Raw genomic sequence first — 13042 nt, 5'->3', positions numbered from 1 at the left:
AGAGACTTCTACCCGACCGGGTGGATTTCATGTTGAATAATTCCACCCGGCCGGGTGACACTTTTATAACGTGAGGACTCCAGAGACTTCTACCCGACTGGGTGGATTTCATGTTGAAAGATTTCTGGTTGAATAATTCCACCCGGCCGGGTCCGTCGAACTGACGATTTTCTAAGCCAAACGCGATTTTAGAAGAGGGAAATAAGAGAAAAGAGTTGGGGCAACTCGGGATATATTCTACCAGCCGCAAAAACACACTTTCTCTGGAGGAAGCATTCTTGGAAGACGATTGAAGATTCAAGCTTCAAGTTCCCCGCCAATTATAATCCGTATCATGAATTCCATTGTTTTTCTTAGTTTTGGTTTGCAATCATCACATATTTCACATATTTTTCACTAAAATATGATACATAGATGAACAAAAGCTTGAAACAAGCCTATACCATTTAGACATGGCCCAACTATGATTGGGGGAACTGGGATTATTGTTACAACACTCACTTATTACCTAGCAATAATACGAAAAAGGGTGTCAAAAAGGTCGTAAAAATATACGGACAAGAACTTAATACGACCAGAAATTGAAGGCAAGATCTTCGACAGAAAATCCATAGCCACAGGAAGTTGCATGGTTGTGACAATAGACATCTTCGGTCTTAGGAAAGACACAGGCATGTTGTAGCAATTCCTCGTGATTCAAGCTATCTTCTCCATGAAGCGAGAAAACAGACTGACCGGGATCAAAGTCATGAGAAGACTCACCTGATTCAACAAACAGATGGTGATGATGAGCCTCGCCTCTCAACCGGGGACTGTCTTCATTGGTGACATCACTTTTTGTTGAGCTTTGCTCATCATTCTTAGAAGTCGAAATAGAAACTTTATGTTCTTCATCGGTAGATGTTGGCATTGCTTCTGATAGTTCCTTAGTATCCAATATCTCCACATCTTGAGCAGTCCCGCTGTGTTCGAGGTGAAGAACCTGCTCAGATTATAGCAACATCAGATATACGAAGCAAGAATATCGAGTTTTGCAACATCTTCAAGAAGGACTTTTGCATTACCTCAGCTTTTAGCTTCTCATTCGCCTTGACGAGGTTATCATAGTCCATCTTCAAGCTCTTATAGCTCGAGTGCAATGTCTCGTATTCTGTTTCAAGGCTCTTCGTCTTGCAACGAGCCCTCCGGTTCTGGAACCACACTGCAATCTGACGAGGCTGCAGGCCAAGCTCGTTCGCCAGCTGAAGCTTCCTATCTGGCTCGAGTTTATTCTCAACATCGAAACTCCTCTCGAGAAACTGGACTTGATCTGCTGAGAGCCTCCTCTTCTTCTCCGGCTGACTAAAATAGTCATCAAAGTATTCGTCCCCGTTCTCCTGCATCTCAAACAACTGATAGAACGAGTTTCCTGATCTGTCATCCCTACCAACATTTCCGAAACTCACCATCGCTCCCGGCCCTGAGAATAAGGAAATTTCACTCACAATCAACACAAATCAATTGCTAAGAATGAAGAAATTACTGAATGAAACAGATTTAAAATGGTGATTTGATTCCTATCTATAGAGATCTTGAACCATTTCCAACTCATGATCCAAAAGATGTCCAACTCTTAAGTAAAACGAGCATAGAAACATAAATTCTAAACCAATAATCTCCAAACAAGCATCTCTATCTCCTTCTACAAATTGAACACCAAGAATTCTGCAAACTAATACAGACAGTCACACACCTAATATATAAAAAATCATACTCCCTAGAAACTAATTTCCAACTCATGATCCAAAGATGTCCAAATCTTAAGCAAAACTAGCATAGAAACAAAAATTCAAAACCAACACAATCCTTGAATCTCCAAACAAGTATGCCTATCCCCTTCTACAAGATGATCAACAAGAATTCTACTAACTAATACACACAGTAACACACATATAGATAAAAAAAAATCATACCCAAAAACCAATTCCAAGAATCAGACATAAATTACAGCAACAAAATTCAACAAATAAAACAAGTCAACATAACAAAAGTTGTGGAGATGGGCTACCAAGAAACGAATCTGAAGGAGCAGAAGCAAACACAGAATCAAGACCACGAGATTTCATCTTCTTAGACAGATCTATAGCGCTGCCACTGCCCATTAACACATCAACAAAAAAAGAAAGTTTTTTTTTTGGGGGGGGGGGGGGGGGGGGGGACAAAAATAAGCAAGAGAATTCAAGAATTGGGCATTTTGGCGGGAGTGCGGGCTGAAGATGGTTGTTGGCAAACACAGAAAAAAGGTGAAATCTTTAGAATTTATGGCGGAAGAAGCTGGTGATGATGATGGCCGTGATGTGGGAAGTGTGGGAACAACGGTTGCTCATCACACCCATCATTTCTTTCTTTTTTTCGTCAGGCAGAGTAGTGTGTTGTGTTGTGCGTGAGTAGTGGGAAGTTAGCAAGAAGAAGGTGGAGGAAAAAAGTAAGCGTAAAATATTGGCTATTTGGGGATGGGAGGGGGCAAGGGGTAGGAGACTCAGAGATATATGCGAATTGGGTATTTATGAGGAGGAATCCTTGATAGCTGAGCTAAGAGACTCTGTTTCATTTCATTTCATTTTCTGGTGGGGATGAACAAAAGCAAACGTGTTGTGTAGATGTAGATGGATACATTCAAAGAAAGCTACACATCTACTTGTACTACTTTGTTTTATGGAGTTTTAGCTAAGATTCTCTACACTAATATAAGGTTTATTTTAATTAAGTTAAGAGAGGACATTCTTAGATATGGAGTAGTATTTTTGTTAATTCTAGGTAATGTAAGGTTTGGGAACAAGGGTTATTCTGTAGCCATTTTAGGTCATCACAATATATTCCAACAAAGTATAAATAGGGAGTATTATATATCATTTTAAGAGGAAAATAATACATTTTAATTCTTTAAAAGACCGTTTTACCCTTTGAATGAACCAAAACATTATCAAAATAACCTACACCACATGCGATAATCTTATTCTTATATTTCCATTTTATTAAAAATTACACCACCCCCAACAATTTCATTTAATACACAGACGGATAAACAAGTTGTACTTTAAATATGAAGAAAATAAAAAATTATTATTACTATCTCTGTATTTATTTAATTAATGGTTCCCCGTTAATTATATTTGTGCTTTTAGGGCTAGCTAGTATTCTTCCTCTGGTAACACCCAAAAATACGACACATGAGCCTAAACTAGGTGGAATTAGCAGTAGATAAGAATGGAAATAAATCATAAAAATGAGACTAAATAATACTAATATGCGTATTCTCAGCATTTAAAAAATAAAAAATAGTACTCCCTCTGTTCCTTGTTAATAAAGACATTTCTTTTCGGCACGGAGTTTAAGAATAGTGTGTTAAATGGATGGTGGAAAAAATAAGAGAGAATAAAGTAGGGGTGGCAAATCGTGCGGATTGAGTCGTTATTGGGTCAACCTGATAACGACCCAATCCAATAAGGTCTAACCCGAATCCAACTTGTTAAAGAAACTGTCAATCCAAACACGAACCCGACCTGCTACCCTCATACCCGAACACGATCCGAACCCAACACGAACCCGTTAACAGCAGGATATAATATGGATTGACGCGACACGATAACGACCCGAGCCCGATATTATACTATTAAAACCTGATATTACAAGATTTAACCTAATTTTAAACTTGATTTATACGATAAAAAATCATTTTGCATGATTTAATCTTGATTTACAAGAAATTTGTAAAGCATTGTTTTTTTATAAATAATAAAAATAATATTATTATTTTTAATGGGTTATCCGTATCCAACCCGCACCCAATCCGAATTTTCCGGGTTCTTAACGGGTCAATCCAATAAGAACACGAACACAATAAGGCTTGACCCAAACCCATTATTTTCGTGTGGATTTGTGTCGGATTAACATGTCGGATCAAAAATTGTCAGCCCTAGAATAAAGTAAGAGAGATGAAGAGAGAATAAAGTAAAATAGAGAATTATTTTTTGTCAAAAATAAAAATGACTCAATTAACTTGGAACTTTCCAAAATAGAAAAACGACTCTATTAACATGGTACGGAGGAATATTTGTTAGTGAAACAAATGTGATCTGAAGTGGTGATGCATGTCGACAAAGAGAGGGCAAAGAAAACAAGACACCAAGTCGAATCAATCTCAATCATAGTGCAAATTCCAAATACAAATGGCAATTCTTGCTTTTATCAATGTTTTGATAATTGGCAATGCAAAATGAAAGAAAAATAATAAATACGCAGTTGAATTAGTAATATATTGAGTCACTCAATAGGACATAACACTTGTTACGCAATAGCTTAGAATTATTCTAGAGAAATATGTTGTACTTTATGAATTAATTTAGGTTTTGGAATAGTACTTTAAATTTTAGATGTATAAAAGTAACACAATTATACTATTGGATATCTTCAATAGTTGATTTGAGAACATATTTGTTGTGAAAAAAATGATAGATTTAAAATAGATTGTAGTACTTCTTATTGTTGGATGACCGAAGCTGAAGAAACAATAACTCACACACACTGAATTGTAGTTTGAATGTGGAAGAAGATGAATTGAGAGAATGACAAATTGTATTTTGAAAAGGTATTTTTATCTCCCCATCAATGAAGAGGTAAAATTTTATAATTACCATATTTGCCTTCTTTTCATGAAAAATCTTTCAACTAGAGGAAAGGTATGTGAGAAAGTATTACACTTTATGTTTTTTAATGTATTTTGTACTATTATTTTATTTTTTAAAAATAATTACCTTTCTATATACTTTTTCCCTTTAGAATGTGTTACTTTTAAAAAAGGTATATTTCACTTTTTAAGAAGGTAAATACACAATATACATTTTTTATATACCTTCTCTCCTCGGAGATGCTCTTATAAATTTATTCGTAATTTCTTTTGCTAGTCAACACGTGGTAGTACATAGATATTTTATAAAATTAATTTGTGTAAGACTTAATACTCCATCCGTCCCACCACAAGTGATCAACTTTCCATTTTTGATTGTTTCACCACAAGTGATCAATTTCTTTTTTTTAACAAAAAACAAACCTTTAACCCCCTCTTACTTTATTCACTCTCTCTTGTTTACTTTATTCTCTCATACTTTTTCCTCTCTTATACTTTATTCTATCCACTTTAACTCAACATATATCATTTTCTTAAATCTCGTGCCTAAAAGAAATCCATCGCTTGTGGTGGGACGGAGGGAGTACCATAAAAGTAATTAACATATTATAATAAGTTTATCCTGCCAAAACACGGATAATGTGTCAGTATATAAACATTATTATGAATCTACAGTTAACGTAGGGGATGTAGCTCAGATGGTAGAGCGCTCGCTTAGCATGCGAGAGGTACGGGGATCGATACCCCGCATCTCCATTTTATTTTATTCCTATTTTGTCCTTTGATTTTTTAAGTCAAAATTTTAAAACAAAAAACTACCGGTTTGGGCCTTTTCTTCTGGGCCTTTAAGTTTCTATATCTGTTTTAGTTGATTTGATTTATAATTTCAAATCTAACATCAGTATGGTCTCTATATCTAGTCCTCCAGTAAATAAAAATCATCATGAATGCATGCATCACCTATCTATAATTTGGCGCCCACTGTTTAAAAAATTTATTTTTAGTTGATTTAAGAAAGTTGTGCATAGTGAATTAAATAAAGTAGATGAGAGAATAAAGTAAGAGAAAAAAGAAAGAGTAAAGTAGGTGAGATTAGATGTTTTGTTTTTAGCTAAAAATAGAAATGAGTCAAGTAACTTGGGACAACCTAAAAAGGAATACGACTCAAGTAACCTGGAACGGGGGGAGTACTCCGTATGTATTAGTGAGCTATATTGATTTTAGCATTTACTAGTATAATGTAATCCCATGTATATGACAGATTGTAAAAACATAATTGTATCTGATGGGGTGCGTACTAAACAAGCCCAACAGCAATGACGGCCCATCAGCCCAAAGCCCAAGGAAGAGTATGAGTTCGGCATTACCAAAGAGTTCGGCCTCAGCCTACAGCTCGGTAAAAGCCAACCTATCAAGCTCTGCTCTCAGGTCGGCATCAAGCTCTACTCTCAGATCGGCAACCAAAGCAGGAGTATGAGTTCGGCATTACCAAAGAGTTCGGCCTCAGCCTACAGCTCGGTAAAAGCCAACCAATCAAGCTCTGCTCTCAGGTCGGCATCAAGCTCTACTCTCAGATCGGCAACCAAAGCAGTTCGGTCTCAGTATTCGACCGAACAAGGAGTTAGTGGACCCATACAGGATGTCCAACACACCCACTACCACGTGGTGTCAACTCAGGCCACGATCGTAGGCCATGACCTACGCTACATCCACGATCTTAGGCCATGACCTACACGACATCCACGACTTAGGGTGGTGATGCAAGCCACGATCTTAGTCCAAGATATAAATGGAACTTAGATCTGATATGAGAAGGTTAAGCTCTCTAGAGATAAAATACCATATAGCAAATAGCAAGTTTGTATTTGTAAGCTGTAGAAAACAGATCAAGCAATACAATCTTGCCCTCCCTTCTTCCCGTGGACGTAGATTTACTTCAGTAAATCGAACCACGTAAATTCCTTGTGTCTGCATTTTCATTCTCTACCAGCATTTGCTAACATCAAAAATTCGCGGATCAATCACTGGCGCCGTCTGTGGGAAGCAGAGAACAAAATTTGTGATAAAGCGAATTTTTGATCCATTTTTTCCACCCAAAAAAATGCATACCAGATCGCAGAATACCCGCATTCCTGCCCGTGAGAACCCGGAGGAAGCCAATCCATCCCATAGGTCTGGAAAACAACCTAGGGATAAATCCACCACCAGTTCTCATGGCGAAGGAACAGGCCGCTCCAAAAATCGTCCCACTGAGTCTTCCCAGCAGCCTGATTTGAATGAGACTGTCAAGCTGTTCTTGGCTGAGAAGCAGGATGAGTTCTTAGCCTTCCTGCAAAAGAGCCAAGAGCCGAAGACGAAAACGGAGGATTCTCCTTCTTCATCCAGACATGAAAGTCACTACCGCAGTAGTGCCGTGTCTTCCAGGAAGAAGAATCCTCAACCCCGACATATTCCTGCTCTTCCTCGGTACCGGAATCACAGGAGAACTCAATCTCCTCCATACCGACGAGATATCGGATTCGCCGTGTACGGAGCACTGAAGACTCCGTTCTCGGACGACATCACCCGAACTCCCCTACCACAGAACTACCGAACTCCGTCGATGACTTACGACGGGCTCGTGGACCCTCACGATTTCTTGGGGCGCTATCAGTATAACATGGCGAACCAGGGTCTCAACGAGGTCCACATGTGCAAGCTGTTTCCCGAGCTGCTCATCGGGAACGCGAGAAGGTGGTTCGATAGCCTCCCCCAGGGCAGCATCAGATCTTACCGAGATCTAATGGATGCCTTCCACAGGAGGTTCTTTCAGAAAGCGGAAGCCCGAATCACTTCGGCTCAGCTGCTTTCCATTCGTCAAGGTCGCGACGAAAAAATCAGCGACTTTATGACAAGATTCCACAAGGAATGCCTGCAAGTAGACGATCTCAACGATCTGCTTGTCATCTCGGCATTCCAAAATGGAATCCTGCCCGGAGCTCTCTACAGGAAGCTCGTTGAGTGCGGTCCGCAGACAGCTCAGGAAATGTGGGACATTGCGGACCAGTACTCCCGGGCCGATGAGGCAGACCGTCGCAAACGGTCGTTAGACAGCTCATCGTCCCGAGGAGACAGGAGGAAGCCCGATCACAGCGATCAGGGACATCCCCGCCGAACTCCTTTTGGCGATCAGGGACATCCTCGCCGAACTCCTTTTGAAAGGATTCAAAGGACTCCGGTGCAAGACAGATTGGGACCCCGTCTCAATCCCGAGAAGCCGCCCGCTCAGTTCGTACCGCTGAACAAGCCGAGAGCGGAAATTTTCGAACTACACTCTGACCTGTTCGAAAAGCCAAAGCGGATGACGAAATCTGCCGCGCGCCGACCCCAGGATAACTACTGCTCCTACCATCAAGACCACGGTCACGATACCGAGGAGTGCAGAAACTTGGCTGCAGGTATCGATGTTCTTGTGAGGACAGGGACATTGAAAAAATACCAAAGCAAGCAGTCAAAGAAGAATAAGAAGCAGAGAGGTGCGAACTGCGCTCCTCAGGATCCGAAAAGGCAGCCGGATCCCGAAGACGATGACGAGCCGCAATATGATGGAGTAATCCTGACTATTGACGCTCTCCCTGCCGGGAAGACCAAGTCGTCCCTGAAGTCAGAGCGCAGAGGCTCCAATCGAGAAGAGCCAACGCATAAAAGGCTGAAGCAGGACGAAGTGATTACGTTCTCAGATGCTGATCCCGTCCCGGCCATCTCTCCTCACCAAGACGCCATTGTCATCCAAGCCGGAGTGGCAAACAAACTGATCCACAGGGTGTTTGTGGATACAGGAGCGTCAGTCAGCATTCTTTTTAAAGAGTGCTTCGACAAACTAGAAGTGGACCCAGCTCGGCTCAGCCCGGCTCCGCTTCCCCTGAAGAGCTTCGCCCAGGAGGACACCCGCCCTGAAGGTATTATCAGCCTTCCGATCACGGTGGGGAAAGCGCCTACTAGCTCCAGTACGATGATTGAGTTTTTCGTGGTGAAAGCTCGGTCCCCGTACAACGTCATCCTGGGAAGAGACTGGCTCAACACAGTTCGGGCCATTTGCTCCACTTATCACCTCACCATCAAGATCCCTACTAAAGGAGGGATAGCGGTCATCCGAGGTGACCAAAAGAGAGCAAAGGAATGTCTGCAAATTGCGCTTAGAAGTGCCGAGCAGTCAGATCGGCACCACCAAGCATAGCAATCACAGCAGCCGGAGTCAGAGGCGATGACCGAAGTCATACCGGAGCCGAACTCGATGGCAGTTCAGCTGTACGAAGACGATCCATCCAGAACGGTTAAGATCGGCTTCGCGGGAACGCCTCTACTTCGGGAAAAAAACCATCCAGCTCCTCAAGGAGTACAAAGACGTCTTTGCATGGTCTCCGTTGGACATGACCGGAGTGCCCCCCGAGGTAATCACTCATCGTTTAAATATTGATCCTTCGGTCCGGCCGATAAAACAGAAGCAAAGACTCTTTGCGGCAGAACGAAGTCAAGTCATCCATGACGAAGTCCGTCAATTATTGAAGGCGGATGTGTTATTCGAAGTGAAGTATCCTTCGTGGGTGGCCAATCCTGTCATGATCAAGAAAAAGGAAGGAGGATGGCGGATGTGCATAGATTTCACCGATCTAAATAAGCACTGTCCCAAAGATTGCTATCCCCTTCCGAACATAGATAAAAAGTAGAAGCTCTGATAGGCTTTGAAATTTTTTGTTTTCTTGATCTATACAAAGGATACCATCAGGTTTTAATGGATGAGATTGACGCTTCAAAAACGGCCTTCATTACTGATTTCGGCATTTTCGCTTATAAAAAGATGCCATTCGGTTTAAAGAATGCCGGAGCCACTTATCAAAGGATGGTAGACAAGCTTTTTCGGCACCTGATTGGAAAGGAGGTCGAAGTGTATGTTGACGATATAGTCGTCAAGAGCAAAAGCACCTCGGAGTACGAGCACAACCTCAAGTCCACTCTCAACGTGCTCAAGAAAGCCAACCTCAAACTTAATCCCCATAAGTGTACCTTTTTGGTAGATTCGGGAAAGTTTCTGGGTTGTTGGGTTTCAAAAGACGGACTCAAGGCAAACCCCTCAAAAGTTCAAGTCGTTCAGAACATGGCAATGCCGAAGTCCATACATGACGTGCAAAGGCTAACCGGATGTCTAGCCGCACTGAGTCGATTCCTTTCCCAAGCAGCCGAAAAGCAACTGCCGTTCTTCAAGGTGTTGAAAAAGGCACCAAAGTTCGAGTGGGGAGCCGAGCAGAAAAAGGCCTTTGACGAGCTCAAAAGTTATCTAGCCGAGCTTCCTATTCTCTCTGCTCCAGCCGAAGCCGAAGTACTATTCTTATACTTAGCGGCATCGGATCAAACCATCAGCGCGGTGCTTGTACGAGAAGAAGGCCTAAAGCAGTTTCCCATCTACTTTACAAGCCGAGCATTAAGAGGTCCAGAAACAAGGTATCAACCTCTGGAAAAAATTGCTCTGGCGTTAGTAAATGCAGCAAGGAGACTGCGGCCATACTTCTATGCTCACAAGGTATGCGTCTTAACCGATCTACCTCTTCGGCAAGTTTTGACCAAGCCAGAAGCATCAGGCAGAATCGCCAAGTGGGCTATAGAGTTGGGAGAGCACACAATTGAATATCTACCTCGGAAAGCCATCAAGGGACAAGCCTTGGCAGATTTTCTTGCAGAAGCGAAGTTCGATCAAGCAATTCCTGTTATTGCCGAACAGAAGAATTCTGCCAATGCCGAACTAGCACAGCCCTTGGAATCCGAAGTAGAGCCGCCGGACTGCTGGAGCGGATTCGTAGATGGAGCTTCAAACAAGATGGGAAGTGGAGCTGGTATTTTACTTGTCGCTCCCGACGGACACGAGGTAACCTACTCACTTCGTTTCCTATTCCCCACTACTAATAATGAAGCCGAGTACGAAGCCCTCCTGTCCGGACTCCAGTTAGCGCAAAGTCTGCTCGTCAAATCTCTCAAAGTCCATTGTGATTCACAAGTCGTAGTAAATCACATGTTGGGTACAAGTGAAGCTCGTGACGAGAGAATGAAGAAGTATTTGGACAAAGCGCAAAGCATCAGCCGAAGTTTCTCCTATTTTCGGATAATCCGCATTCCCAGAGCGGAAAATAGCCGAGCAGATACCTTAAGTAAGTTGGCCTCAGATCCGAGCTCAAAGGCGGAAGAATTAATGCATCGAAGCATTGATGAAGCCGAGGTACATTCTGTATCCAGCTCGCCGAACTGGATGACGCCGATCTTGCAGTATCTGGATCAAGGACAATTGCCCGAGGATAAGAGAGAAGCTCGGAAGATCACGTGCCGAGCTCTTCGGTACGAACTTCATGAAGGAGTCCTCTTTAGAAAGTCTTACCTCCAGCCGTTATTGCGGTGCGTAGGACCAGAAGAGACGGACTACATCCTCAGAGAAGTTCATGAAGGATCGTGCGGTAGCCACATCGGAGCCAGAGCTTTAGCTAAAAAAGTTCTGAGATGGGGATATTATTGGCCAACCATGGTACAAGAGGCAGTGCAGCTCGTCAAGAAGTGTACGAAGTGCCAAATTCATGCAAATGTCCCAAGGATGCCGCAGACCGATCTATACACTATGCAAAGCCCTTGGCCTTTCATGCAATGGGGCATAGACATAGTGGGACCACTTCCTCAAGCTCCTCGGCAAATGAAATTCCTTATCGTTGCCGTGGACTACTTCACGAAGTGGGTGGAGGCTGAACCTTTAGCTACGATAACGAGCTCAAAGGCATTGGACTTCGTCTGGAAGAACATAGTGTGCCGATTTGGCATACCCCACATCCTCATCTCGGATAATGGGACTCAGTTCACCGACAAGACGTTCAAGAATTGGTGCCAAGAGCTGAACATTCAACAGCGGTTCACTTCGGTCTCCCATCCCCAAGCAAACGGACAAACGGAAGTAACGAACCGGATTCTGGTGAAAGGGCTAAAAGCTCGGTTAGAACAAGCCAAAGGACAATGGGTAGAAAATCTCCCTCAAGTCCTATGGTCCTACCGAACTACACCCAAAACCTCCAACGGTGAAACTCCGTATAGTCTGGTGTACGGCACTGAAGCCGTGATTCCGGTGGAGATCGGCGTACCCAGTCCCCGAACTCTAAATTTCTCCTCAGAAATGAATGACGACGGACTGAGAGCAGAACTAGATCTCGCCGAAGAAAGAAGAGAATTGGCGTGCATAAAAGCAGCCAAGTATAAGGAGCAAGTAGCCCGGTATTATAACCAAAGGGTGAAAAAGCTTCAATTTCAAGTGGGAGATCTCGTCTTGAGAAACAACGAAGTAAGCCGAGCAGAAAAGCTGGGCAAACTCGAACCCACATGGGAGGGGTCCATATCGGGTGTCCGAAGTCCTCGGCAAAGGGTCTTATAAATTGACTCACATGTCAGGAGAACAAGTACCCCGAACATGGCACGTCTCCAACCTCAAGAAGTACCACTTGTAAGAGACAAGGTCCGGTCAGTCTGTCTTGTGTCTAGTTCGGTCATAGGGGTACATGTTTCTATTTGTTTGTTTTTTTTTTACCTTTTACTTGTCGTTTTTTAAAAGGGGTTTAAGGTTTTTTTCCTTCGTCTTTTTCATTTTTTCTCTATGTGTTTTCTCTATGTGCTTGTCGTCTCTTACAAATGGTACCAAGGTATATCGTTCTTTAAAGACTGATCCCCTTTTTAGATCGATTATTAAAGACTATTGTGAGTCCAAGCTTCTAAGGAGGATATAAGACCACAATTCAGCTTAACAAGCAGTCCGTCTGAAACGAACTGCAATAAGCCAACGATTGTGAGTCCAAGCTTCCAAGGAGGATACAAGACCGCAATTCAGCTTAATAAGCACTTCGTCTGAAACGAACTGCAATAAGGGAAAGTCCGATCCACGCGATAAACCTCGCCGAATTAGGACGACCAAGTTCGGTCAAAGAAGTTTACCTCATAAGACCGGGGACGACCATGTCTAGTCAAAGAGGTTTACTGCATAAGACCACTTCGGTTAACAGGGAAAGTCCGATCCACGCGATAAAACTCGCCGAATTAGGACAAGGGAAAGTTCGATCCCGGCGACAAAAATCGCCGAATTAGAACACAAACCAAGTCCGGTCAAAGATGTTTATTTCATCAGACCAAAGACGAGTCCGGTCAAAGATGTTTATTTCATCAGATCAAAGACGAGTCCGGTCAAAGATGTTTATTTCATCAGACCAAAGACGAGTCCGGTCAAAGATGTTTATTTCATCAGACCAAGGACCAAGTCCGGTCAAAGAAGTTTACTTCATAAGACCAAGGCCCAAGTCCGGTCAAAGAAGTACTTCATACAGA

At 42.6% G+C, this 13042-nt stretch overlaps 1 protein-coding gene and 1 non-coding gene across 2 annotated transcripts; one reads left to right on the top strand and one right to left on the bottom strand.

The window, feature by feature from the left end:
• Positions 1-378: 378 nt before the first annotated feature.
• Positions 379-2547, bottom strand: LOC121788041 (homeobox-leucine zipper protein HAT5-like). Its single transcript, XM_042186894.1, has 3 exons — positions 2048-2547; positions 1065-1459; positions 379-982 (listed from the first exon to the last, which is right to left on the bottom strand). The coding sequence occupies exons 1-3, from the start codon at positions 2139-2141 to the stop codon at positions 566-568; spliced, it is 906 nt and encodes a 301-aa protein (XP_042042828.1). The 5' UTR covers positions 2142-2547; the 3' UTR covers positions 379-565.
• Positions 2548-5349: 2802 nt separating this feature from the next.
• On the top strand, positions 5350-5422 carry TRNAA-AGC. The gene has a single exon. It is a non-coding gene; the product is annotated as a tRNA-Ala (tRNA).
• The last annotated feature ends 7620 nt before the right edge of the window (positions 5423-13042 follow it).

Source organism: Salvia splendens, chromosome 22 (genome assembly GCF_004379255.2).
Source record: "Salvia splendens isolate huo1 chromosome 22, SspV2, whole genome shotgun sequence".
In the NCBI taxonomy this organism is placed as follows: domain Eukaryota; kingdom Viridiplantae; phylum Streptophyta; class Magnoliopsida; order Lamiales; family Lamiaceae; genus Salvia; species Salvia splendens.
Note: the sequence above shows the minus strand (reverse complement) of the source record. Positions and strands in the feature narration are given on the sequence as shown.

Coding starts and splice junctions, on each gene's coding strand:
- LOC121788041 (XM_042186894.1), bottom strand. CDS start 2,141: ATGGGCAGTGGCAGCGCTATAGATCTGTCTAAGAAGATGAAATCTCGT. Junction 1,460..2,047: donor TCCTTCAGATTCGTTTCTTG/GTAGCCCATCTC, acceptor CCTTATTCTCAG/GGCCGGGAGCGATGGTGAGT. Junction 983..1,064: donor ATGAGAAGCTAAAAGCTGAG/GTAATGCAAAAG, acceptor TAATCTGAGCAG/GTTCTTCACCTCGAACACAG.